At 31.1% G+C, this 26,830-nt stretch overlaps 2 protein-coding genes across 2 annotated transcripts; one reads left to right on the forward strand and one right to left on the reverse strand.

Moving 5' to 3' along the window:
- Nucleotides 1–959: 959 nt before the first annotated feature.
- Nucleotides 960–13,721, reverse strand: LOC139512993 (cyclin-dependent kinase 9-like). Its single transcript, XM_071301029.1, has 4 exons — nucleotides 13,542–13,721; nucleotides 5,054–5,135; nucleotides 4,008–4,098; nucleotides 960–3,037 (listed from the first exon to the last, which is right to left on the reverse strand). The coding sequence occupies exons 1-4, from the start codon at nucleotides 13,631–13,633 to the stop codon at nucleotides 2,190–2,192; spliced, it is 1,113 nt and encodes a 370-aa protein (XP_071157130.1). The 5' UTR covers nucleotides 13,634–13,721; the 3' UTR covers nucleotides 960–2,189.
- Nucleotides 13,722–17,597: 3,876 nt separating this feature from the next.
- LOC139512998 (STING ER exit protein-like) lies at nucleotides 17,598–26,005 on the forward strand. The gene is made up of 7 exons (XM_071301036.1): nucleotides 17,598–17,779; nucleotides 18,646–18,760; nucleotides 19,271–19,312; nucleotides 22,704–22,827; nucleotides 23,109–23,198; nucleotides 24,252–24,344; nucleotides 25,177–26,005. Exons 1-7 carry the CDS (start codon nucleotides 17,659–17,661, stop codon nucleotides 25,225–25,227), a joined length of 636 nt encoding a protein of 211 aa, XP_071157137.1. The 5' UTR covers nucleotides 17,598–17,658; the 3' UTR covers nucleotides 25,228–26,005.
- The last annotated feature ends 825 nt before the right edge of the window (nucleotides 26,006–26,830 follow it).

Genomic DNA, 26,830 nt, shown 5'->3' on the forward strand with positions numbered 1-26,830 from the left:
TAAGTAGTGTCATTAAGTCGAAAAGTGTTAAAGGGGCACTAGCTACGAGATATATAAAAAAATCTGAAGTTTGATTTTTTTTGTTCAATCAATAATGAAAGTGAAATAGTGAAATAACAATTCGCTTTTTGCAGCCAAAAAGGTTCAATTTTGTCAAATTACGCTAACAAACATTGATAATTAGTTATTCACTTGCAAGTGAATGAGTCGACCTCTTTAAATCCATATTCATGTGAACTTAAATTTAACCCCTAGCTAGAGATTGACAACGCATGCATTGTACGTGTACTGGTTATTTAAAGAAAAAGAATGTCAACAATGAAAGTGAAACTATGGTAAATCATTTGATTACTAATTCGACGCACATAAAATCATTCTTATACAGTTAAAAGCAATGAGAAGCATCTATTTTAAATCTATAAAATCAAATCAAACAGACCTATAAAAATCCAATTGCACGTGTTGGTTTAATCTATTCATATCTTTATTCATTTTTACATCGCTTATATGGTCATCTGAGGTCAAATCGATAGTTAATTAGATGGCGTCTTGACTAAAATACACACGAAACGAACCTATGTATTATTTAGACCATGCTCTGTAAACTGTTTATTTTAGACTTTTGATAGTTTGGATAAATGTTTTACATTGTTATAAATCAAATATGAGAATTTGAGTCAAATCGGTGACCATGAATTTAAGAGCTAGTGCCCCTTTAAGTTTAAATGAAAGGTTGTAAAGAGTGCATCACAAATATAAAACTTTGACAGGAAAGAACAACATTTGAATTATTTTACTAGTTTGGTTTAGGCTATTCTTATTTTGATATTATTAATTAAAACATCTTCTGCAGAACTTCTATTCTAAAGCATGCTGAAAAGAATGAAAAGTTCTGTCCAAAGGGAGATAATAATTCATCACAAGAATTCCCAACCTTTAAAAAAAAAGCAAACAACATATAAAAGAAAAAAAAGGCAAATTATTTTTAATGTAATATTTGTGATATATAAATATACATAAAAAGTTCATGTAAAACTCATCAAACACATAACAAAATGGTAATTCTTCTTCATAAAGGTTTTTAAAAATAGTCTACATAACAAGACTCTAAGAACATTTAGTATTAGGTTTTTAAAAAAGATCTGATCTGATAATCACAATTCTGTTACATATACAGATCGATAGATTAAGAAGACAACAAAAGATAAAAGTTTCCATTAAATAAGATTAAAATGTAAAATTGCAAAAAATCATGGTTATTTGCTTTGGAAGCAAGTTCACAAGACAAAACATTATACAATGTATGTGAATATTTTCTGATTAAGTTTTAATTATGTATAATTTTCAACTATAAATGTAAATATTTATCAGTTTTATTTCTTTTTAGGCACGTATCATTTACCTTCAAGCACTGTGTAACACTGGTTTTGTTTGAAACAACACATTGATAACTATATAGAAATAAAAAATGTATGTAAAAAACTAAATAATCAATGATCGGAAAAAACAATGCAGTTTGGTAAGGTTTAGATGACCAATGAATAAAAAACCTCATATTCCAAAATGGACACCAAAGTCTGCTTTAAAGTCATAAAAAGCTTTCGCTTACTGAATTGTTTTCAAGCTGAAATTGTAAATTTTGTATGAATGTTTTCTTTCTTTTTGTGCATTTGAAAAAAACAAAAATCAAGCTATATTCAATATCTAAATATTTGTATTTGTGCCTTTTGATACCTTTATTTTGAAATGTTTTAGAGAGGTATTTTGAAATGTTTTAGAGCTTCAATGTACAAAAAATATATTGCATAAGTGTGAGGCAGATTTTTCATATATAATTAAAATGAAAAAGTGTATCAATTTCTAGAATCACATCTGATTACAAAATGGAGGCATAGGGTTTATCAAAAATAAAAAATCTAACTCATCACAAGTACTGTTAAACAGAAAATGATAAAGTTGAGAAAATGGAATGCACAAATACATTGTAGAATGTCTAGTGCATGTAGGACATTAATGCATGTTTCGTAGATACATTGTAACATGAAGAAGTTTAAATGCTTTTTTTTAACTTTGCTTTTGTACATAATATTAAAATGACTATGTGCAAACAGTCTTTACCACATGATTAAAAAAAAGGTAAATAACAAGAATACATTTTATACCCTAACATAGTATATATATAATAAAATTTAGAAAACCCGTTCAAAATGTTGGTCTGGATTGTGTGCTGCTGGTTTACCGGGTGCATTTGGAGCAGGCTGGCGGGTACCTGGTCTTCTTGGTGCTAAATATTCAAACATTGAAGTTGTGTGTTTTGATAAGGTAGTGCTCAAATCAATTGGCATTGGGTCAGTCCAGAAAAAGTCATGGTTCAGTGCAGTATCAGCATCTATTCTTTTTGCTGGATCTATTGTCAGCAGTCTGTCAAGCATCTCCAAAGCATACTGGTCTTTAACATAATAATTCAATCTGTCTTTAACTTTCCTTCTCTGGCCAGATATCAGATCTATTTTCCCCCAGAGAGGGAGTTTTTCAACGTTTGGCCACACCTCCTTTGTGATTGATCCACAAAGTTGACTGATTAGTTGTAACTGATGCTGTTCTGTTCTGCCTTGCATGATCGGAGTACGGGTCCACATCTCTGCCATGATGCACCCAACTCCCCACGTATCAATTCCTGGACCATAATCACGTTCTCCCAATAATAGTTCTGGTGGTCTATACCATAATGTGACAACACGATTAGTATATCTATTTGGATTCCCTTTATTACTTAAACTGAAAGATCGGGCAAGTCCAAAGTCAGCTAACTTTAGTACACCATTTTTGGTTATTAGAATATTGGCAGCTTTCATGTCTCGATGCAGAATTTTATTACTGTGCAAGAAATAAAGTCCATTCAGCAACTGTTGAACAATTTTTTTAATTTCGCCTAAATTAAATTTGACATTTGTGTTTGAGAGTAATCCAGCCAGATCGTGTTCACAAAAGTCTGAGATCATATAGAATGTACTTTTATATCTGTTGTATGGGGTCGCTGAAAAGAGAGAAATATAGAATGTACTTTTATATCTGTTGTATGGGGTCGCTGAAAAGAGAGAAATATAGAATGTACTTTTATATCTGTTGTATGGGGTCGCTGAAAAGAGAGAAATATAGAATGTACTTTTATATCTGTTGTATGGGGTCGCTGAAAAGAGAGAAATATAGAATGTACTTTTATATCTGTTGTATGGGGTCGCTGAAAAGAGAGAAATATAGAATGTACTTTTATATCTGTTGTATGGGGTCGCTGAAAACAAAAAAGTCTTCCATTTAGGATTTTCTGTCTATTATAAATACTCATAAATGTATTACAAATTCAATAATGAGAATTAATGTCACTTTATATATTTAATTTCACTAATTCGAATGAAGAGACTAGATATAAAACCAAACAATATAAGTTATAAACTTCAACATAATGAGACTTTTTTTATGTTTCAGTTAAAATATTTATACAAAACTTCATTTATTGAATGATTATTGAGTACAAGATCTTTTTAGATTTGTTTGGATGCCAAAATTTGTTTGAAATCACAACCAATACATACAATATAAAACATCTATCAAAAAAGTATTTCTTGTTGTTTTTCTTGGTTAGTATGATTCCTATGACAAACAGTAAATTAATACTGTCACTGGACTACTCTAAGGGAAGGACCATTTAATTTCAAGCAGGAGTATTTTTTATAAAAAATATTCTGAATCCAAATTTTCCCCATACATATACATGTAGTATTAAATATTGAAAAAAATAATTTGAATGATAGCTTTGCAAAACCAAATAAAACTCATTTCACTTTGCATGAGAACAAAAATCTGACTCAACCAAAGAAAATATAACCCCAAACCCTGGAAGTTAAATGGTTGCTCCCTAAGAGAATAGTCGGGTCTAGTTACATAGAATGTTTTGTTCTAAAGATCTAAGACTATCTTAAACAAGTATTTCACTTCTTTTAGTTTACCTTTTGATCTACAAATCTCTACTAGATTCAACACATTGTCATGTTTAAGCAACTGCAATATCTTGATCTCCCTCAAAGCAGTAATTGGAAACTATAAAAGAAATTTCAAATTTGAATATGCATATAAATAAATCAAGCCATAAGTGTAATGTACAGTATATCCATTAAGTTAGCTAAACTGGAAAAAAGTAGACAATTACAAAATGTAACTGTTCACTGACAGAGGTCAATAGTTCAGTATACTTGAGAAAAGTTTGTCTGAGTGATAAAAATAAATACAAATGAAAATAATAAAGTAAAAATATTGATGTAGATGAAGTTGAAGAGGAATTAAAGTGAGAGTGATCTTCTTCATTTAAATGGCAACCTTCTAAAGAGCACCTGCATGTTTAATTAAGAGGTCAAGGTCAAACCACAATGATATTTTAAAACACAAACCTATACATACTTGAAGACTCTTTTAGTCAATACAATTTTGGGGTATAACATATAGTAAAAGGAAGACTTTAACTTGTGGAGTAATACAGCAAATATGACAGTTTTAAAAAGTATGTTATAATAACCATACAATTATAAACGTGATATGAAACTAAATGTAAATTTTTCCTCCTTTCACTTAGACTTTAGAAGCTTCAAAGCATTTCAAGCAAACCTTATACATTCTATTTAACTACTTCTATAAAGATTACAACCATTACAGGTAGGTTACCTGTAAAAATCCCAGAACTAATATGAGTTTTTGTTTTGATATTGTAAATATATAGTAATCTGGTAACAGGAGATAGGGCTAAAGAAGTTTTATTGATTCATGTTATTTCTTTATTTTATTCCATGCAGGGTACACAATCATCATCAAATCTTAATTTCAAACGATTCATATTGAATTAACATTATAAATCATACATTTACAGAAACTCAAATGTACTGTTTCTACATGTAAAAGTTATATTCAAAACTTTTTTAATTTTTAAACAAATGTAAGCAGTAAAAAAAGCACAATTTAACAACCATTTATTTCAAATAAGTAATTTATTCATCTTACATACCCCTTCCTTTTCATTTTCCATGAGTATCTTTTTCATAGCAACAAGTCTCTTTGTGTTCCTATCTCTGGCTTTGAACACTTCCCTGAAATAATGATAAGTTCAATTATTTAAGTTATAATCTAATTTTGGAATGTGGATGTAATACATCTTCTGACAGCTGACTGAAAGGTTTATGTCTGTGAACTCATAGAAATATTTTTTTCACAAGACCATGATGACATTAACATCTTTTTCATGATTTGCTCTTTTATATTGGAATTTAGAATTAAATGTTAAGGAATACATTTGTAACTTGGGCGATAAACTTACAATAGGAATCAAATCTGAAGGATCCTTTAAAGTCGTGTACAGTTATTGCGACTTATTCCGCATGTCCAATAACTCCACCCCTTTACTTTCTTTTGTGTCCCTTCAAAAAAATATTTTGTCTACTCTACTATATTATTTGAACTTAGAAGAAAACAATTTGCTGACTTATACTGCTAAACCAAAGGGAGACAATCCAATTTTAAATATGGACCATAATTTGGTATTCTGCCTTTGGTTTCTTTTTGTATCCTTTTTTATAAGTTCTAAAACTTTAACTTTTATTCTGTGGGTTGTGTTGGTGTTAGAATAGTATTAATGGAACAATTGAGTTTTTCAAGAAAAAATTAATACATTTTGATTCACCGTTTACGTGACAGGAAACCAAACAGGAAACCAATCTTTATTTTCTTTATTTTGCACAATATATTTCAATAGACATAAATGAACACCATTACTAGTGTTACTTGCTTCATGTTAATATTTAAAATCTATTTTCAATGTTAAATTATAGTTTTTTTTAAACGCGACAGGAAACCATAAGAAACCGAAAGCATTTTTTTAGTTTAATTTTATTGCAAAATCTGCTTAAAATAATCTGAACAGTATACTTTTTCTTAAAATCCATCTTAAATGTAACAGTATTATAAAACTCCTAAATATGTGCTTGTTTTGAAAACAATTAGTACAATTTATTTAGAAATTTCCATATTTTCTTCATTGATACAGGATACCATAATCGTTGTATCTTGATGTTTTAGCCAAATAAAATGAATTTATATTTGGTTTTGAAATTCCAGTTATATACAATATTTTCCAAATCATTGGCAATGTAAAATTCTTTAAATCCAGTAAAGAAAAAAACTTTTAACTTGGAATTAAAATCTTTAAAATAGGCACCATGTGATATTTGTGACCTGTACACCATCTACATGGTTTCCACATTTTAACCTACTTTAGTGGGCTAAAATCAATAAAGTACTTCCTTTCAAGTCATGCATGGTAAAAGTTTACTTCTCCTTTGACAAGTTTATTGCGTTTCTGAAAAGTGTTTGCAGAACATGAATAAAAAAAAATAATTAAAAATTGTGACAAAGATACAAACTTTGTACATTCCAAGTGTAACGGTATATTAACATGTATTTTTTATTAAATTATCTTTATTCACCTAAAATATCCAGTAATATTTACTGCTGAAGCAAAATCAATCCAACGAGCATCGGCACAATGATGAGAGACGTAATGTCTATTGAATTTTCCAAGGACCCTTTACATCGTTATCCGGAAACGAAGTGTGTTATAACGTCTGTCAAATCTGAAATCGATTTTGTCAAGTCACTGGGCATTTATTTTCACACAAGATCGTATGTAACATTATGCACATAGGAAAAATAATAGACCCCCGGCGCAATCTCTTTGAAAATTGTATTTTCCTTTTTAAAACAAGACGAAACAAGTCTACAGATTATGTTTGCTAACATCCCATGGCCAGTGGAAACAAAAACAATGTTTAGACCTAGTATTTCATATATACGGCCGTAAGGGCGTGATCACATGTTAGTCACATGTTTCACGTATGACCGGAAATGATTAGAACTTAACGACAAAAACAATTTTGATAAAAAAAGGAAATAACTGGACTTCTATTTCGTGTGAAATGTAACGCATAACGATAACGTCATTTTCTAACTTAATTATTACGAAGAACAAAACTAGAATGTAAATCATCTCTGATTTACCTGTTTGAACATCATGCGAGAGTTCATATTTGCATATTTTTATAAAAATTCTATTACAACAAAGCAGATTACATTATCTAAAATTTGCGTTACGAAATCGGAAACCAAAGTAAGGCTAGTGTTCTTACACCTGCTACAGAAATACTTATAGTTCTCTGCATTTTCTTCTGACTATTCTTATTGGTCGATGTTCTTTATTATTTGAAAGCAAAAGTTACAAATTTGCCGGGGACGATTATCTATAAATCAGTCAGCGTTATGCACTTCGGAAGCGAAAAGTAACGCGAGAAACGACACAAAAATACGGCCGTATAATCTTTGGAATTTGTTAATTTCAATTTTTTTCTAGGGAAGAGTAGCATACACTTGTATGTTGATAAAAATAAAGGCATCTTTAGATGTAGTTACAACTTTTCTTACAGTAATACACATTTTTATCACTTTTCTATCTTATAGGAAACGAGCCCAATAGCAAATTATGGTCCATATATAGAAAGCCATTTTTTTCTCTTAAAGTTCCTGTATCAATCATGTAATTAATAGTCATTAATCATTTGTTAATGGAAAAGTTTGATACCAATTTTTTGTATCTTGGGGTATTTTTTTCTATTAAAAAGAAAATCATAAAATTAATTACCTCTGCAATAAAATTGTGGGTTAATCTAAAAGGTGTGGCTAAACTGCAATTTTAAAATAGTCTAAACATGTGGCAATTTTTTATGACAAGACTTTTAACCATGATTTTTTATCTATTTCTATAATAACATTTTTTTAACTTTTCTTTTTTTCAGTTTCTTAAAGGGAAACTTCGCAAAAAAATCAAAAATTGATATTATGTTCATTCAGTATAAAAATGCTCAAATTCAGAGTTATTAAAGTTTTATTCCGCTAGATAAGCGTTCACCATCGATTTTAAATTTAGAGTATCAATTCTCTGCGTTCGGCCATTTTGTCTTCTTTCCCGATCAATAACAACGATATGTCTATAAACAACAAAGGAACAAAACTACAGTAACCGATGTAGTCGTAATTGCGTGTCGATATCTTGTCAATCGTACGGTTGTTTTATCCGACTAACTAACTTGATACGGAAAATATTCTTATTTTTTTAAATTACCATGGTCTGTTGTTTTTAAACTGTTGATATTGGAATTAGGTAAAAAGTCAAAGTTGAAATCATAAATAAGTGTTCCGTGAAAATTGTTTTCGAAAATCAAATTGTTCATATACTGTAAAATCACAAATTTTCTTGGGGGATTTAATTTCGTTTATTTCGTGGATAAGAATTATCCACGAAATTATAACCCCAACGAAAATTTAACTGTAGATTTACATTATTTTATGATCTTATTGACATTATATAATTGATGAACATAAATGCAGACAATGAAATAAATAGGTTAATTGATTAGACATCGATATTCAAAGGTTTTCTTTAAGTCATATGATAATCCTAATCATTTGTTTGTACAGTAATTAATAATCACGAAGAACTGTCAACCAATGTCATTTAACAGTCTAATGTGTCTGTAATGCCCTCAAGTTGTAATACATTTATTACACAATCATTGTCCTTGGATAAAACATCAAAGGTGTGTAACAGCCAATTAGCGTGTGCAGGTTACAACACTTGATTAGTGCTCACTGTTACTATGAAATGCAATTATTGATTTTTTTCCCAACGGCAAAAGTTCACATCAGTTTTATTGAGTATTGTCAATTATAAAGTGACATTTGTATAATTTTTTTCTAAACTTAAAAACCACGAAAATTAATCCCCACGAACTCACTTTTGGATACAAAACCACGAAATTTTAACCCCACGAAAATTAATGTTTATACAGTAATTCTTTAAAGTAATAAACTTTTTTCAAATAAATTCTGATCTTCCCTCATTTGATCACCAGCATGGCTAAAGGTATTACTTCCAAAGGTATTGTGAGGGGTGTGAGGTGACACGTCCAGGTATTCAAGCGATTTCCTGTCGGGTTGCAAGTTCATGCATCGTTTCACCTCTGCAGGTATTGATCAGTGTACACGGCGGATAACTTATAACTTTCCATTTTGAACTATCAGATGTATAATATACAACTCTGTCTTACTTGTCATTACTAAACTCATACGCTTGTTTATAAATAACATTTCTGGTGTAAAGAATATTATTCATAAAAATATAAATAATACCCAAAAAATAAGATTTGATGAAATTAAAATCTATTTAAATATTTTTTCCAAGGGTGAATTTGGGAAAATGTAATATATACTCATTGTCAATAGTGAAGGACAGATTGGAACATACCAGAAATATTGATTTTAAAAAATGTATGCACTTGTCGACGATTCGTTTATACGACTGGGATGAAAGTTACAGAACTATAGCGCAATTTAAAATATATACATGTATATAATACATTGAACATAAGAAAAAAACATATATTTTGAATAAATTGGGGTAAAAGTTGTGTAAAAAGACTAGTCCACGTATGCCAAGAGTATGTAATCATCGAATGTCGATAGACTATTGTATACCAGAATAAGAAGAAGAAGAGAACCAATTTGATTTAAATACAGGTCGATGTATAATTTGCTTTGGTTCATCGAAGTTGTGGACACAGTAAAATCACAGATTAATATTTCAATAAAATTAAGATTGTTCTCGAACAAAGGAAGGAATTCGTCATCACAATTGTTATACATGCCACTGGACAAACACTAATTATCCCCAAGGGATGTGAATATTTTGCTGGGAAACTATTGAGTATCAAAGTTTCAAATTAATTTCGGGATTTATTTTCTTTCTTGGTATTCAAGGGAAATATGACATTAAATTGGTTCTGTCTTTTTTTTAAACATCGTTAAAAAGATGCGTGTCTAAGGTGGATGCCACAAGAACCCCGTAATACTAGTACAAGAGTATAGCATGTAAACATTCCTTCTCAATAATATGGTTGTATTGGAAATATTTTCATACAGATTGACAACTCATGGTCCGATATGCATGTAATATTTTCCACATGACGCCCATAGTTCTTTCTACCATCATCATCTTATTCTTTGATATTGCTGTAAACATCGATGGTTCACACCCAAACAAAATGGGAGTAATGTACCTTCAGAGCTTCTCCGTGGTATACACTTGTGAAAATTAATATATAGACGAAATTTCTGTATTGAAATGAATCTACATCTTCAAATAACGATTTTGAGTAATCACCTTACAAAACAATATAAACGTATGGCAAGATATAACCATGAAGGAATTTAGTTTTTGTCAGACACAAGAACTCATCACTATCATAAACGTATACGTATATATGCATGCAGTTTCAAATATCAAGAACAAGCGGTTGATGTCGATAATCCGTTTTCTAACTGTTCAGAGTTAGACATGTCACTTGTCTCTACATCTTTTATATAAGCTTTGGATTTTACATATTTTGGCCACGAGCATCACTGAAGAGACATTATTTGTCGAAATGCGCATCTGGTGCAGAAAAATTGGTACCGTTAATGTTATTGTTCATTCTTGGAAGCCTTCATATTCCCCGTCCAACGATGGGAACTCTTTCTGGTTGTGTTGACTATAAATGCTTGTATGGTAATTCTGTCGTTTATCTGTACAAGTGGTTGCATTTCCTCTCCTTTCCCAACAAACAACTAACGAAACGCTACTAGTCTGCTTTCTCCAGAGCTCATCCTCAATGGCGCTTATACGTCATGAAACTTACATGTATACTAATAATGATTGTTTCAAGAACAACGATGTATGGACGAACTATTCTAAATTCGTCAATATCAGTTATGCATGACTAAAATATAAGTTTTATTACAACTACTGTATTACTTATTTGGATTAATGACGGCTATCATGTTCAACATTGCACAAATATTATCATAGAATTTAAAAATAAATGTACAAAAATCCTTAAAAAAAAATAATGCCTTAGCTTAGATCATTGGTATTCTTTTCACAAAAAGTTTGTGTAAATGATTGTCAAATGAATTTAATATGTAAGAATGAAATGTTAAAAAGAAACACACAAAAAATCATGCATGTTGTATGTTGTATTTTTTTTCAATTAAAAACTTTAAAATTGCGATAGTTTTATGAGCATTAAACACAGCCAGATTTGAATACAAGTTAAGAAATTCCGGTAAAGTCAATGATATCAAACAGATGTGCAATGGTATATCAAATTGGGAAATATTGCATTTAGTTTTTATTAAAGATTAAAACTACTATTTTTTACTTCATATTTGAATCTTTACGCCAATTGCCGCTAAGAAAGTAATCCAAAATTGTTTCCTTTTATTTTTAAACACTTTCGGAATTATGAATATGAATTCTATTTTCAATTAATTTACACAATTTAATTATTGTATCTTTATTCTCATCGTGTATTAAATTTTAGTGTATTAAATACAGCATACTCTTTCTAATCCTTTCTGTTTATCCTTTCCAAATAACAACATTCATACCTGTGTACGCTTGAACTCACACCTGCGGCTAAATAGCTACAAGGTAAACGAATTGACCTCAAGCCGAGAAATATACAGTGACCATTACAAAATAATATACACACTCTGCTCACACATTAGTTGCATTGAAATTATTATCAAAACAATAACGGTAAATAGAACTGAAATATTTTCAGTTCAATATCAGTAAAAATGTTCAATAAATATTTTATGAAAAAAATCTCAACAATAATTAATGAAATTTATTCGAAACCATTTACTAGAGATAATTTTATAGGAGTTTAATTCAATCAATACAAAACGGTATATGCATATTCATTTTCGTTCATTCTTATATTGTGGTTAATAATTACTACGACCATTCGTCAGCTGTGCGCTTTTAATTACGTATATTGTCGATAAGCTATAAGAGTTAAACAGATTTTATTTTTTCCCAGAATTCAACAAATCGGGATAAAACGTCACGACCCACTCGAGAATTCAACCAAAAAAGTTACAAATACTTGATTTTCTCTGTTATTAGAAGGAATATAAATTTAAAACTTTGCAAATGTGTTTTTTATGTTAAGATGAACCTAATTAGATGATAAGTAAAAAATCGCGGAATTTCCCTTTAAAGGGGCACTAGCTGTCAAATTTTCAATTTCATTGACAGTGACAAACACAAATTTGTGTTCACCAATTTTACAACAATGTCAATGTAAAACGTTTATCCAAATTGTAAAAAGTCTAAAATAATCCATTTACAGGGCATGGGCTCGATAAAATTTAGCTTTGTTACCTGTGTATTTTAGTCTTGACACCATCTTATGAAACTAATTAACTACTGAGTTTTAATTAGATGGCGTCTAGACATAGCTATATAGACATACACAGAAACGAAGCTACATATTATTGAGCCCATGCTCTATAAATTGTTTATTATAGACTTTTAATAATTTGGATAAATGTTTGAAATTGTTATAAAATCAAATACGAGAATTTGAGTCAAATTGGTGAACATGACAGCTACATGAAGTGCCCCTTTTATATTTATAAAAAAAAAATAAAAAAATTGTTATTTATCTATTTCATTAATTTCTAGCTATTTTAGTAATATTGACTTGTCATTTCTTTTTCTTTTTATTCATCTGGAAATCCTTTCTTAGTTGTCCATTAATAAATCATCATTTTCTTACTTTCTTGTTCGTTAATACATGATAAAACCTGATATATTTCAGAAATAAGAAATAAAGTACAAGTGAGTTGTTTACCAGAGTGAAATATATACATGCGAGACTTGAAAAATTACAAGGGAGACAATCCAGTGTCAACAGCGACACCTACAGAATACAGAATACAAATAAGATAAAAAACGTAAAAAATTGAGTGTTCACTAGTTCAGTGAATACATTTGGTTAAATAAAATTTGATGCAATTTTTATGTAAAAAAGTAGAAATATAAAGAATCAAAGATTTCGGTGGGCAAATTAACTCACTCATACTCATGTTTTTTAACCAATTTTTGATAAAAAATATTATTGGCATGTAATGTCATTTATGAACTGAACTGAATTGATTGACATAGACAATAGAAATCTGACAACAATGGGTAATTTTAACTTTGTGACTGGTTGGACCATATCATGGGATTTGTTAAATTTATCAACTTCTGTAGTGACAAAGAAACTTACAAAGTGCTCAGCAAAATCTGATGATTAGTTCTTAATTTTCTATAACTGTTAACATAAGTCATAAATTCATTTCAATGTTATTTATCTAGGGGATGCAATACCTAAATTTGTGATTAGAATTTCCCAGATGATCAGGTACGTCTAAACTCTTACTCAGGGTTTATTTTGAAGTGTCAACACGGACATTTTACCTAAAGGGTCCAGACAATCCTATGTATTTGTAGCATGCATTTTTTGGATACTTTTTGTGTTAATAGATTCATAGACAAATTTGAGGTTACATATTTATACCCGAAAGTTCCCTGTCCAATTTTGCACAACTTTTCATATTTGCTAGAGTCCTGACAGAAAGGATAATGAATATTGTGATCTTCTCTTTGCATTTTTGTTGATAAACTAGCCTTGCTTATATGACCTATCCCACCACGAGATCGTTTCTTTACAGAAGCATTTAAGATACAATAATAAACCAATAACAGAGGAATATCAAAGAAAAAATATACTACAACGTACATGATGTAAAACCAGGAACATATATATTCCCTGATATAGTGTTCCCAGGTAAAACCAAATGATCATAAATATCTTTTTATGAATAAAAATACTGAATTTAAAAAAAAAAAGAAAAAGTCCATACTATTTAGACTTTATACTAAATTATAAACTTTTTGTCCATTGGTCATTTTCGAGTGTCGTGATAAATTTCTGGGTCATTGTATAATGAACCTGAGACTACTATAACTGTTATAGTAGTGTAGCAGGAACAATTCTGCCTAAGATTCGGGGATGCGGACCACAGCTAATTCTAGTTTGTAAACTGATGTGTGCGGAAAACGACTGATGCCAAAAGTGATGCGCTATAATGTATCTAAGTTAATGAAAACCAAAAACTGAAAACAATATATAATTTAATCAATAGAGTACAACTTTTATTATGTAAAGCCAAAAGTAATTAGAAATGGAGCATTAAAGACTTCAATTTAACTCGTACTATTAAGGCATGTAGCAAATGCACTTACGTACTATGGAGGAATGTAGCAAATGCACTAACCTATGTTCTGGTTGGAAAGCTTGGCTTTCCTAGGTTGGACTGAATCTGAATCTAAAACTAGTTATATAAAATATATAAATTTCTCACTGAAGGTAACCAAAGGTTTTGCGACGATGCAAATATTAAACTTTACAATATAAATAAATATCTTTAACCAATGAATTCAAATACCAAAAGCTATGTAATTTAACAAATATATCCTTAATAAGCTTCATGTAAATTAATTAACAATGAAATACATCAAATATGAAATTTAGAGTTTTACCAAAGGGAGCTAAAAATTAACTAATAACTCTGTCTGCTACAGTAGTTTCAAAGTGAACTACTAATCAAAATAATGATAATAACAAGGATTATTACAGGTAATTTTCCTATAGATATATATAGATAAGCAGCAAATTCTTCATTTAGAGAAGGTTAATCAATAGGATTCCGGGTGCTTAAGTTTCAGTCGCTGCATTGAAGATCCATTGGTGAACTTTGGCTGTAGTCTGCTCTTTGGTCGCCTCGGGTTGTTGTTTCTTTGACACATTCCCCATTTTCATTTTCTATTTTATTGTCTAGTTTTCATTTTGTCAGCTGCCAAAAGAGGAAGTGTATAAATTTGAAAAATAAACATACTAGACTAGTAAGATGCATGGTCGATGGTCACGGTAACCTCACAATGCAAGGAGAGCAATGACGGTACAACTTAACGGGAACAGGCTTGCATTGCAAGAATGACCTTAATCCCATGACATGCCTACAATTATTCCAAGTTTGTGTGTTACCGTCATTTATGATTTAGAAATCACTACTGCCAAATTCTACACAAATGGAAACAATTGAAGTATCATCTCATAATCGAAAAGCATAAAAAAATTCTATATATTCCCAAGAACTCAACAGACATGGTCGTTTATATACTGCCAGGTACGATTCCAGGCGCGGATCCAGAGGGGGGGGGGGGGTTCCGGGGGTTGGAAACCCCCCTTTTTTTGGACGATCAATGCATTTGAATGGGGACATGTAATTGGAACCCCCCCCTTTTGTTCTGGGTTAGGAACCCCCCTTTTTAAAATGGCTGGATCTGCCCCTGGATTCCAGTAATCAGTAAAATCATAAATTATAGCTTTAGGAACTTTTGCTAACATTTTAAGACAAGAGAACTCTATAGAAAGGCAAGTTGTATAAATACAAATCCTTATTTTAACAAGCCGTAAAAGTCAGTTGGTTCACAAAAATCAGATTTTTATTATAAATTGAATACAGCTTATTACTAGTATCCGAATCTTTAACATTTTAGATGACTCGAAATTAAAGTGGAAAAATTCTATCATGAAAGCGATTGACACCTTCTGGGTCGAACAAGTGGTTACCATGTCTGTCTACTTCCGAATATTTCATGTATTTCAACATCTAATTATAAATCTGTTCATCTATACAATGCTCTGGCAAGTGTCCAGACATCTATCTGCCTTTAAGACATCCAGCACAGTATCAAACTTCGGCGACTCCGTACCGGTACACCATGTATAGTCTCCGATGCCCCTTTCCAATGTAATAGGACAGCTTACAACCAAGCCCAAGTTGACGTCAAGTCGTCAACCAAACATAACTCTTATGTGAGGAGGACTTCTAAAGTTGTTAATTTCTGTGTCATTTTGGTCTCTTGTGGAGAGTTGTCTCATTGGCAATCATATCACATCTTCTTTTTTTATATTTAAAACATTAGACAATTTTATTCACTTATGTCCCTCTTTGGCCTTTGATAAAAACTACCATTTGCTTGAACCTTCACACATAATAGCGAGCTCTGCGCAAAATGAAGAACATTAGAAAAACTAGAAATCAGTACACAACTAATATTGGATGCTAGTGCCTTGCTCTGTAACTGTCAATGTAACTGAAGATTTCAAGTGACAGACTTTCTTTGTCTTGTAAAATATACATCAGTAAAAACGCTGCTTTGCTTTGTACATTAGACGCAAAACGATAATATTTCCATTACCGGTGAATAGAAAATAAGAGTTGCATGCAATCACTATAAGTCAGTGAATATTTAAAATCTAAATAATCTTTAGTTTTAGATTTTATAATTTAAGCATCATAAACTTTAGTCATGGTGTTAAACACACCTTTCATTTTATTCTGTAACCAGAGGTGTGGCTTTGAAAGGCATGATCTAAACATAAGATAAGACAGGATAAGACAATAGCTACACGATACCGGCTGCAGTGGCGGATTGCCCGCAGCAGTCCATGTCACACTCAAAAATTTAGTTACCCAAATTGCACCTATTTTGACAGTTTTTTCAACTACGTTTTTTTATGATCAAGACAAACATTTCCATTTTGTGTTTATTTTGTAGCCGTATCCTTCTTTATTATATAGGTACACCAATTTGATTTTCAATTCATATAGAATCATAGAAAAATTGGTCTGAACTAACCTCCAAACCATCAATGATTCTGTAATGAGGAGTACCCAAATTGCATCCATGCTTAAATTCGCAAAGTCAAAAGTCGAATAACAGAGCTTTTGTTTATTTTTTTCAAATATTTTGAACAATCGGATATTTGTCCATGCTTACTTTTCTTTTTTTAAGAAATGGATACTTGAAACATATTGTATTTGCTCATTTTAAAAAGATGACGTTTTGATGACGTCGCATGGCGACGTTTCAGTACATTTTGCTTTTTCAGTAAACACTTCATTTGTTCAGTGATAAATACTGTAAACGTTTTGTGCATATCTAAATATATTTACCTATGTTGAAAGACGTGCATACTATCGGTTCATAAAAATACAACTTGTTTAGTCTTTAGGAAATCTTGTAAGACTTCCACTGCTATTTTAGCTAAATAGGTGCAATTTGGGTACTCGTTGCAATTTGGGTACCGTTACGTTATACATTCTTGGCTTTCAAATATTCTGGATTGAGCGTTCCTGATAAAGGTATCCGTAAATCCAGAAGAGAGCCTCGGACTTTATACCGTCACATACGGAATCTATAACGTGTTGTTTCCATTTTATTTTGTTCTAGTTTGTTGTGGTGCGTTGCAGTTTAAAAAAAAGAAAACTTTGTTATACCTTAATTGATTTTAGGTCAGAACAATCTAGCCAAAACTTTGACGCTTATATCATATCAAAATCAGAAATAACCTTTTTTATACAATCTAATAGTATTCAATGAATTTTAAAAATGATTTTAAAAATATTTACGCATTTAAAAGAGGATTAGATTTTGCAAAGATTAAATGATTTTATTTATACGTATAAGGGGAGATAATTTGGCATTTGGTTAATGTTTTAAGCGACATGATTGTAACGACGGATTTTGCACATTGTTGAACATGTTGTACTATTCATAACAAAATGCCTAAAGTTGTTTCAAGAAGTGTAGTGTGTACGGATACCAAAGATCAGGAGGAATACCAGGGAGAAAAACCTCTATATGTATACTACTGCATTTGTGGTCAAATGTCTCTTATTTTAGGTACAATATAAAGAGGGTAGTAAATTATCAGACTACATGTATGTCCTTTAGCAGTTTAGGCTTTACCGTCAGGCGTCAAACTGTCATTTTCGGCTACTGTGAGGGTCAAATTGGCTAAAATGTTATCGAGATTCGTTAAAAAATATCCTTATTGTAATTTGTCAGAGGTCTCAAATAACTATTATCGTCATTTTTGGAAAATCTTAGAATTGGTCTTTTTACTTAAAATGGACACAGATAATTGTTAAAAAATCTACAACCTTTTGTTTTATTTGTCAGGTAAATGTACCTTCTCCCTATTTCCCTAATCCAGGTCCGTTCGCACCCATTCACTTTCGCATGTTTTGGATAGTGTGTTGCTAAAAATATTTTTTTTCTTTTAGGGTAAATGCTTCATACATGTAGTTATATTCAGCCATCATATATATCATACTTGTCCAAGCACACATGAGATCAAAGGAGCCAAGCTGTTAAAAACAATTATCTTTCATAATTTATTTAAAATCTTCAAAGTTTTACTTATACCAAGCAAAAAACATAACATACAGTATTTACATCAAAGCAAGTTAAAACAACAATCATGATTTTTAAACACTCAACAATAACACCAAATTAAGCAATGTATAACCAATTAGCAGTAATAATCCATGATTAACTTTTAATAATTAATCATCAAATTAATAAAAAAAAATCTATATAATAGTTCCTCAAATTTTTTTTCAAGAATAAAAATTGGGTGAGGTGCAGACTTTTGGGGCAAACATGTGAGGTGCGAACATGTAGGGTGCGAAAGCATATTGGGCTTGAACAGACCTGATACCGTATACGATTAGTGCGACAACACATGCACTCTTGTTTTTTTTCAGATTGTGCAATGGATAAGTTACCAATGAGAAGAAGAGATAATGCAAGAGTAATAGACAGTCAGAAACATGCACATAGACTAACCTGTGAACCAGATGATATTGTGTTTCTGAGAAGGTAACATAAATATACTGTATATTGCTTTGATTGATTGGTGGATTGTTTTCAGCTTTATATGTTAATGTGGCATATATTGCATGCAAATTCAGGATAATGATTTGATCATGTTGATATGAATGGAACTTGTTATGAAATATACTTGTGAAACAATTCATTTTATATATAATCATGATAATTGATATTCTTATTTGCATTATCTTTCCAATTCCTCTGAAACCTGAATAAAGTAAGATCTAAAATAAATCTATTTTCTGGTTACATGACCTACAAAGATTCTAATTATATAAGTGTAAAGTTTACTTGGCTTTATTAAAGTTTACTTGGCTTTATTAAAGTTTCCTTGGCTTTATCAAAGTTTACTTGGCTTTATTAGAGTTTCCTTGGCTTTATCAAAGTTTTCTTGCATGGCCTTATCAAAGGGGTTGATTTCATATTTATTCTGCAGCTTGGTAATTTTAAGATATATTATATGCACTCTAAGTTAATCAATACTTTTTTTTGTTTCAGACCCGAAGGCATAGAGAAACAATATAGACAGAAATGTAAAAAGTAAGATTTAGTACACTAAGCATCTGATAACATTCTGTAGAAATGTTTGACTACTTTCTGTTGAAGCGTTTGTTTACATTCTGTAAAAGTTTTTTATTACATTCTGTAAAAGTTTTTTATTACATTCTGTAGAAGTGTTTTATTACATTCTGTTAAAGTGTTTGTTTACATTCTGTAAAAGTGTTTGACTACATTCTGTAGAAGTGTTTGACTACATTCTGTAGAAGTGTTTTATTACATTCTGTAAAAGTGTTTGACTACATTCTGTAGAAGCATTTATTGACATTCTGTAAAAGTGTTTCTTTACATTCTGTAAAAGTGTTTTATTACATTCTGTAGAAGTGTTTGAATACATTCTGTAGAAGTGTTTTATTACATTCTGTAGAAGCGTTTGTTTACATTCTGTAGAAGTGTTTGACTACATTCTGTAGAAGTGTTTTATTACATTCTGTAGAAGCGTTTGTTTACATTCTGTAGAAGTGTTTCTTTACATTCTGTAAAAGTGTTTTATCACATTCTGTAGAAGTGTTTTATTACATTCTGTAAAAGCGTTTTATTACATTCTGTAAAAGTGTTTGACTACATTCTGTAGAAGTAAAATTGAGAATGGAAATGGGGAATGTGTCAAAGAGACAACAACCCGCCCAAATAAAAAACAACAGCAGAGGGTCACCAACAGGTCTTCAATGTAGCGAGAAATTCCCGCACCCAGGGCGTCCTTTTGACTCATACCTGTCAACTGACCCGGATTCTGTGGGTGTGACCCGAGATTTTCACAATTCTGAGGGATCACCCGGATTACCGGCCGGGTCATTGAAATAACCCGGAAATTCCGAAAATGACCCGATTTCACCCGTATTTCTTAGCCTTGAGATTGATTTTCATAAGTTTGAAATACCGGCAAATTCGTAATTCTTCCATGAACATGCAGTTCATCTAGCTATGTAAACTGTCAAATTAAGTGACCCATTAAGTGCATGGCTTCACTTGACAGCTTTGGTGTCAAACACACTGTTGATTAACACCAATTACCTTAGCTTTAGGTCGTAAATAAATTGCCCTGTTGTTTTACAAAGATATTTCAACTAAGAGTTACTTCCCCTTATTTGTCACCATTCAAAATTATTCCTTATATTTTAACTTTGACTACATTCTGTAGAAGTGTTTTATTACATTCTGTAAAAGTGTTTTATTACATTCTGTAAAAGTGTTTTATTACATTCTGTAGAAGTGTTTGACTACTTTCTGTAAAAGCTAAAATTGAGAATGGAAATGGGGAATGTGCCAAAGAGACAACAACCCGACCATAGAAAAAAACAACAGCAGAAGGTCACCAACAGGTCTTCAATGTAGCGAGAAATTCCCGCACCTGGAGGCGTCCTTCAACTGGCCCCTAAACAAATATATACTAGTTCAGTGATAATGAACGCCATACTAATTTCCAAATTGTACACAAGAAACTAAAATTAAAATAATACAAGACTAACAAAGGCCAGAGGCTCCTGACTTGGGACAGGCGCAAAAATGCAGCGGGGTTAAACATGTTTGTGAGATCTCAACCCTCCCTCTATACCTCTAGCCAATGTAGAAAAGTAAATGCATAACAATACGCACATTAAAATTCAGTTCAAGAGAAGTCCGAGTCTGATGTCAGAAGATGTAAGAAAATAAACAAAATGACAATTATACATAAATAACAACAGACTACTAGCAGTTAACTGACATGCCAGCTCCAGACTTCAATTAAACTGACTGAAAGATTATGATTTCATCATATGAACATCAGACACAATCCTTCCCGTTAGGGGTTTAGTATCATACATGGCCATCATAACATATATGAGAAGAACATAACCGGTATCATGCCAACAACTGGTTTTTGAATAAATGTGTTTAGTTCTGATGCAAAGACCCTATAAGTGAATCAATATTAACGCCAAAATATGCAATCTTTAATGACCTGACAACAGTATCGTAACTATATCCCTTCTTAATAAGTCTATTCAAAGGTTTTGTTAGTTTATTTTGACTACTTTCTGTAAAAGCGTTTGTTTACATTCTGTAAAAGTGTTTGACTACATTCTGTAGAAGTGTTTGATTACATTCTGTAAAAGTGTTTGACTACATTCTGCAGAAGTGTTTGATTACATTCTGTAGAAGTGTTTGATTACATTCTGTAGAAGTGTTTCTTTACATTCTGCATGTCTGTAGAAGTATTTGATTACATTCTGTAGAAGTATTCTACCAGAATCAAATATGTTCGATAAGTGAAAAAAAAATTAAACACCTCCCCTACCATTTTCAGATAATATTTGCAACAACTCTAATTGAAGCTAAAAATTTTGTGACTCAATATCAAAAGCAAGAATTTACAAGTCATTGTTTTTAGCTATAGTTATAAAAGTTATGTTGTAGAACTCCATAACTCCTCAAAGCATTGAGTATTTTACAGTTTCTTCCACAAGCTGTACACCTGTCTTAGTCTTTTGGCACACTAGAACACACTCGTGATATCGCGGTTCCGTGACGGAATTAAAGTAAATAACTTTGCAAAAGCCTTATTTTAGTATTGGTATTGTCATCTGATAAAGTCAAGCCGATTATAAGATGCACAGTTTTATCTGCTATCAAAATCTTTCTGTTTGAACCTGTCGACCTGGAACTTATCAATCATTGGTAATATTAATTATTTGAGAAACAAAAGGTCCTGGAATGGAGTATTTTTTAATGAACAGCATTGTCCTATATTAGTTATAAATAAAGTTGAATTCTTTGATTCGCTGTTTTACATCATCTCCGATAACAAATTGAAAACAGTACATATACGCTTTATTTTAAGTCTAGATTTTTAGTATTCGTATGGTCATCTTAGAAAGTCTTACTGATTAAAATACTACAATAGGGAACAATTTGACAATGATTGAATTTAGTAGTGTCAACCCTGTGATTATGACCTGTGTAATAGCAAAATCCTAAATGCATTGTTTGATGGTGAGCCTGACAGATGAAGAACATACAGATAAGGTAAAAGGTAACAGGTGAATATACTATTGGTATCGGATTAGACACGGAACTTGTTAATTGTTGGCAATATTATTTATGTGGAAAACAAATGCAAAAGGGTCTGGAGTGGTGTAATTTTAATCAAGACCATTGTCCTATATTAGCTATATATAAAGTTGAATCCTTTGATTTGTGGTTTTTACCCCATGACGGCTGACAAATTTGACCTCCTTATTTTAGTATTGTAGATGGTAAATAGCTTAACATTATTAGTGTTTAGTTAAGTTAGGTGTTTTATTAGACAAGTTTGAGTTGCATTTGATTTTGTAGCCATGCATTTACTTGTAGAGATTTAATTGATTTATTTATATTATTTGTCTTTTGCTAGTTGTGGACTATGGTTGTGTTATCATCACCAAGGTAACAGTAATGTGATGTTTATAGTTGACAATGCATTGAAGAGGGATGCAGCAAAAACAGATGTTTATAGTCAGATTTCAAAATCTAAGAAAGTGAGTTTTATTGGAAAGCAGTTTAGGTCAAGACTCTCAGAATATCTTAACTTTGTCATATTACTGAAAAATATAACATTCTTTTTAACAGGTAAAGGAAAAAGTAAACAACAAAATAGTAATCCTTGACATAGTCCTGACATAAGGGGTAATGATATTTATTGAAAACTAGCTATGCTAAATTTTATTGAAACATGTAATTTTATTGGATAAACTAATTTAGATAAGGATAAACATATTTTGTCTTTACTTATAATTCTGTTTTTATTTTATTTATATAGGTAACACTGACTAAACATACAAAGAACATGGGTAAATTCAGTTCAGTAACCGTATCAACAGTGGAAGATGAAGAAGATGAACTAGAAGCTGTAAGTATTTTTATGATAATTAAATAGACAACTCTTGAGTTTGATGCCTTATTGTTAAACACTGGTTTTGGTGAACATCTATTGCTACATGTATATTGCAAGTTATTCGGCTAATTGAATTCTCATAATTGACAATCAGAACTACTGTTGTCATTATGGAATTGTGATTAAGTACCTCAGAACAAACATTATTTCTAGTTTATCCTGCACAATGACAATCACTAAGACGCTTGATAAGCGTTAATAGTGCAGGGATACAGGCGATCGATCCCCTCTATCTGGTAAATGACGTCACAAATGCACATATAATTGACAAGATCTTTCTGGTGACGAACAAATTCATATGTGGTCTATTGGCTCAAATCATAACTTTCTCTTGGTGCACACTTATTTTATACCAATTTTTTTTTGGTACTAATATCTGTGAAATAAATAAAAACAGAAACGTAAACTCCGCCTTTTTAATCATGCATGGGATTTCAAAGATTTAGCTCCATTTAGGGATCAAATGGGTGAAAATGACATGCATGCAATACTACCATGCTAAATATGTTTTGCTAGATGACTACATCCAGACAAACCAGGTAAGTTTGGATGATGAAAACCATTGCTGAAGCTTTTTCAGAATGGAGTTTCTTAAGTTACATTTATTGTAGAAACAATAATTTTCTTGGGGTCAATATTTTCGTGGTTTTGTCTCTACATAAAAAATCATGGGGATTTCATGGATTTAATTTAATTATTTCAATTAAATGGAGGTGACATATACAGTATTATATGAAGGTTAAATTTTCAGAGGGGGGGGTGGTGTAATTTCATGGATAATTATATTCTTTCCACAAAATAAATGAAATTAAATCCTCCATGAAAAATTTCTTACTTTTACAGAGTTCTTTGGTCCTACCGATTTCCAAAGAACCATGACTTGTTGAAATATGATACACGTAGGTCAACATAAATTAATGCATAGATATCAGGTACAATAGGGACTGTAGTTATTGCTAATATAAATTCATTATGCCTCATTGTACCTCAATCGAATTATGTTTATAGAAAGAAATAGCTGACTCATATGCTGCTAATGCCAGAGTAATAGAGAAGCAGTTAATAAGAAAAGGAATGAATAAAAGAAAGCTGATGGAAGAGGTAATTATAGTAATGTCATGTATATGCCAGTGCACCTTTTGTGTTTTAACACCACTTTTAAGCGCAGCTTTTGGACTATTACATGAAGGCCAGTTTTTATTGGTGGATAAATACTGAGTTTCCAGGGGAAAACCATTGACCTTTGATATGAAAACTGACTATTCTAGTCAATTAAGATTGTAGTTGAGTGCACCTGCACCAGTGGGGTTCGAACTCACAACATCAGTGTTGACTGCCTAGTGATAACAGTAGTAACTACTTAGACTACTTGGCCACAAGGTTCTTTTTGTTTTGGTAACTGTAGGTTTAACCTTCCATTGGATTAAAAGAAACAATTTGCATAATACATTTGTTAATCATATGGGGGATTATTATCCGGATAACTAAAAAAACTCCAAATGTTATGTATTGATATTAATAATAATTGATGGGAATGTTTTTCTCCTTGTGTTCACCAAGTATAAAAAAAAATAATACAGTTTTATGTTTGACTGCATTTTGTATTCTCCTGTGTTGAAAGTATTATTAAACATGTTAAACAATGGTATTTTAACTTAACCTTTTTTTCATTTTATATTTCCAAAATAATTGAATGAAAGGAAATATCTCTTCACACACAAAAAAGATAAAAAAAGATACTTATTAAACTACTGGTACCGTACTGTAAACTACTGGTACTGAACTGTAGATTTACTTACTTGCACTAGGATTGTTTTGTGTCCGTTCATGTATAAACATAACAAACAGTTTAAAATGCTTTCTTTCTTTTGTCTGATTTTGTTATTGTATCCTATTTTGAATATATATTTTAATACATTTGTACTATTTACAGGCTGAAGAGGCGAAGAAAAAGACAAAAGGAACACTGATTGACAAGACGTGAGAACCATAGTCATGTGATATAGTCATGTGACTGTCTATAAAAATATAAACAATTTACTATGTATATAACATGGACATCTTTTGTAAAATAAGTTTTATTCATACTGTCATATGAGTTGTTGTTATAAAGATTGAGTATAGATAAGTTTGTACTGAGACCTACAGATTATGATATAAAGACTTGCATTTCCCACATATGCTCATAAAATGTTTCATTATTTGTATGAAGGAATAATTATGTATCTGCTATGCTTTTACTGTGGATTCATTTTATTTTTCGTAGATTGAGGAAATCTTGCATTTTCAGATTCTTTTAACATTTAAATTTATGGTTCACCTCTGGCTATACCAATAAAAACCACGTAAATTGGTATCCCACAAAAAATAATGAATCCACAGTATGCTTTATAGTTAGCATATAATTCTAATGATGTTGAAATGTTTAATGTGATGTTTAATATTAAGCTGTTGTTTTTGAAGCAACTTTTTCCATAGCTTTCATGGAAACAAATTTCAATTATAAATGTCATAGAACTTTTGTTAAAACTTCTATGAAATTGAGGATTAAGAATGAGGCAGTAAAAACTTTTATGATTGATGGTTTAACATAAGATTTGAGAGATGTTACTGTGTAGGAAGATAGTGAAGTGGTATGTTCCTTCAATTTTGTTGTCATTAATGTGTCAACAAATAATGGAAGTTTTATTTTAGTCATGTTTTAAGATAAAATTGATGATTGTTAAAATCAAGATCCATTTATGAATAAAATTTTGAGAATATATTGTGTTAGTAATTATACTGTGTAATATATGCAAGTTTTAGATCAGTTTGAACTTATGAATAACATACAAGAAGGATAACTATCAAAATCTTTAAATAAGTTTGGAAGATTTGGACTACAAGAATAGAGGAAGAGTTTTTGCCTTGTAACAGCTAACCTCCCTACCCTTTAGTGGGTTATTCTAATAGTTCTTGATGAACAGTGTGTGGCACTGGTAAATTTGGTATAATATAAGATTTGTTTAGACTCGTTCCTCAAAAGAGCTTAACATTTTGTATGTTGTTTGACAGTTTGTATGTCAGTTTGTATTTTGTTTGACAGTTTGTATGTTGTTTGCACGTTTTATTGATCTATTGACTCTTGTCTCTCCTCGACAAAATTAAAACAAGAGTGCACACACTGAAATGTTTCGCCTCCTTCACTAACCACTCATTTTATGTTGATAGTTCTAACTATAAAGCTTTACTACAAGTATCATATAAACTAACTATAATACAAGGAAATGAGGCCAAGGTTAAATAAATCAAACAATAAATACATGCATACCTTACAATTATTAAATACACCAAATATAGTTGACCCACTGCTTATACATGTAGTTTCTAAGAAATAGACTTAACCAATAAAACTAAACATTGACCAATGAACCATGAAAATGAGGTCAAGGTCAGAGAAACCATGCCAGACAGACATTTACACTTTACAATCAATCTATGCATTACATATAGATGACCCACTGCTTGTAGTATCTATTAAGAAACAAACTTTACCAGGAAAACTTAAGGTCATATGATACCCTCCAGACAGACATAACCACGTCCAC

Source organism: Mytilus edulis, chromosome 2 (genome assembly GCF_963676685.1).
Source record: "Mytilus edulis chromosome 2, xbMytEdul2.2, whole genome shotgun sequence".
NCBI classification, from domain to species: Eukaryota; Metazoa; Mollusca; class Bivalvia; order Mytilida; family Mytilidae; genus Mytilus; species Mytilus edulis.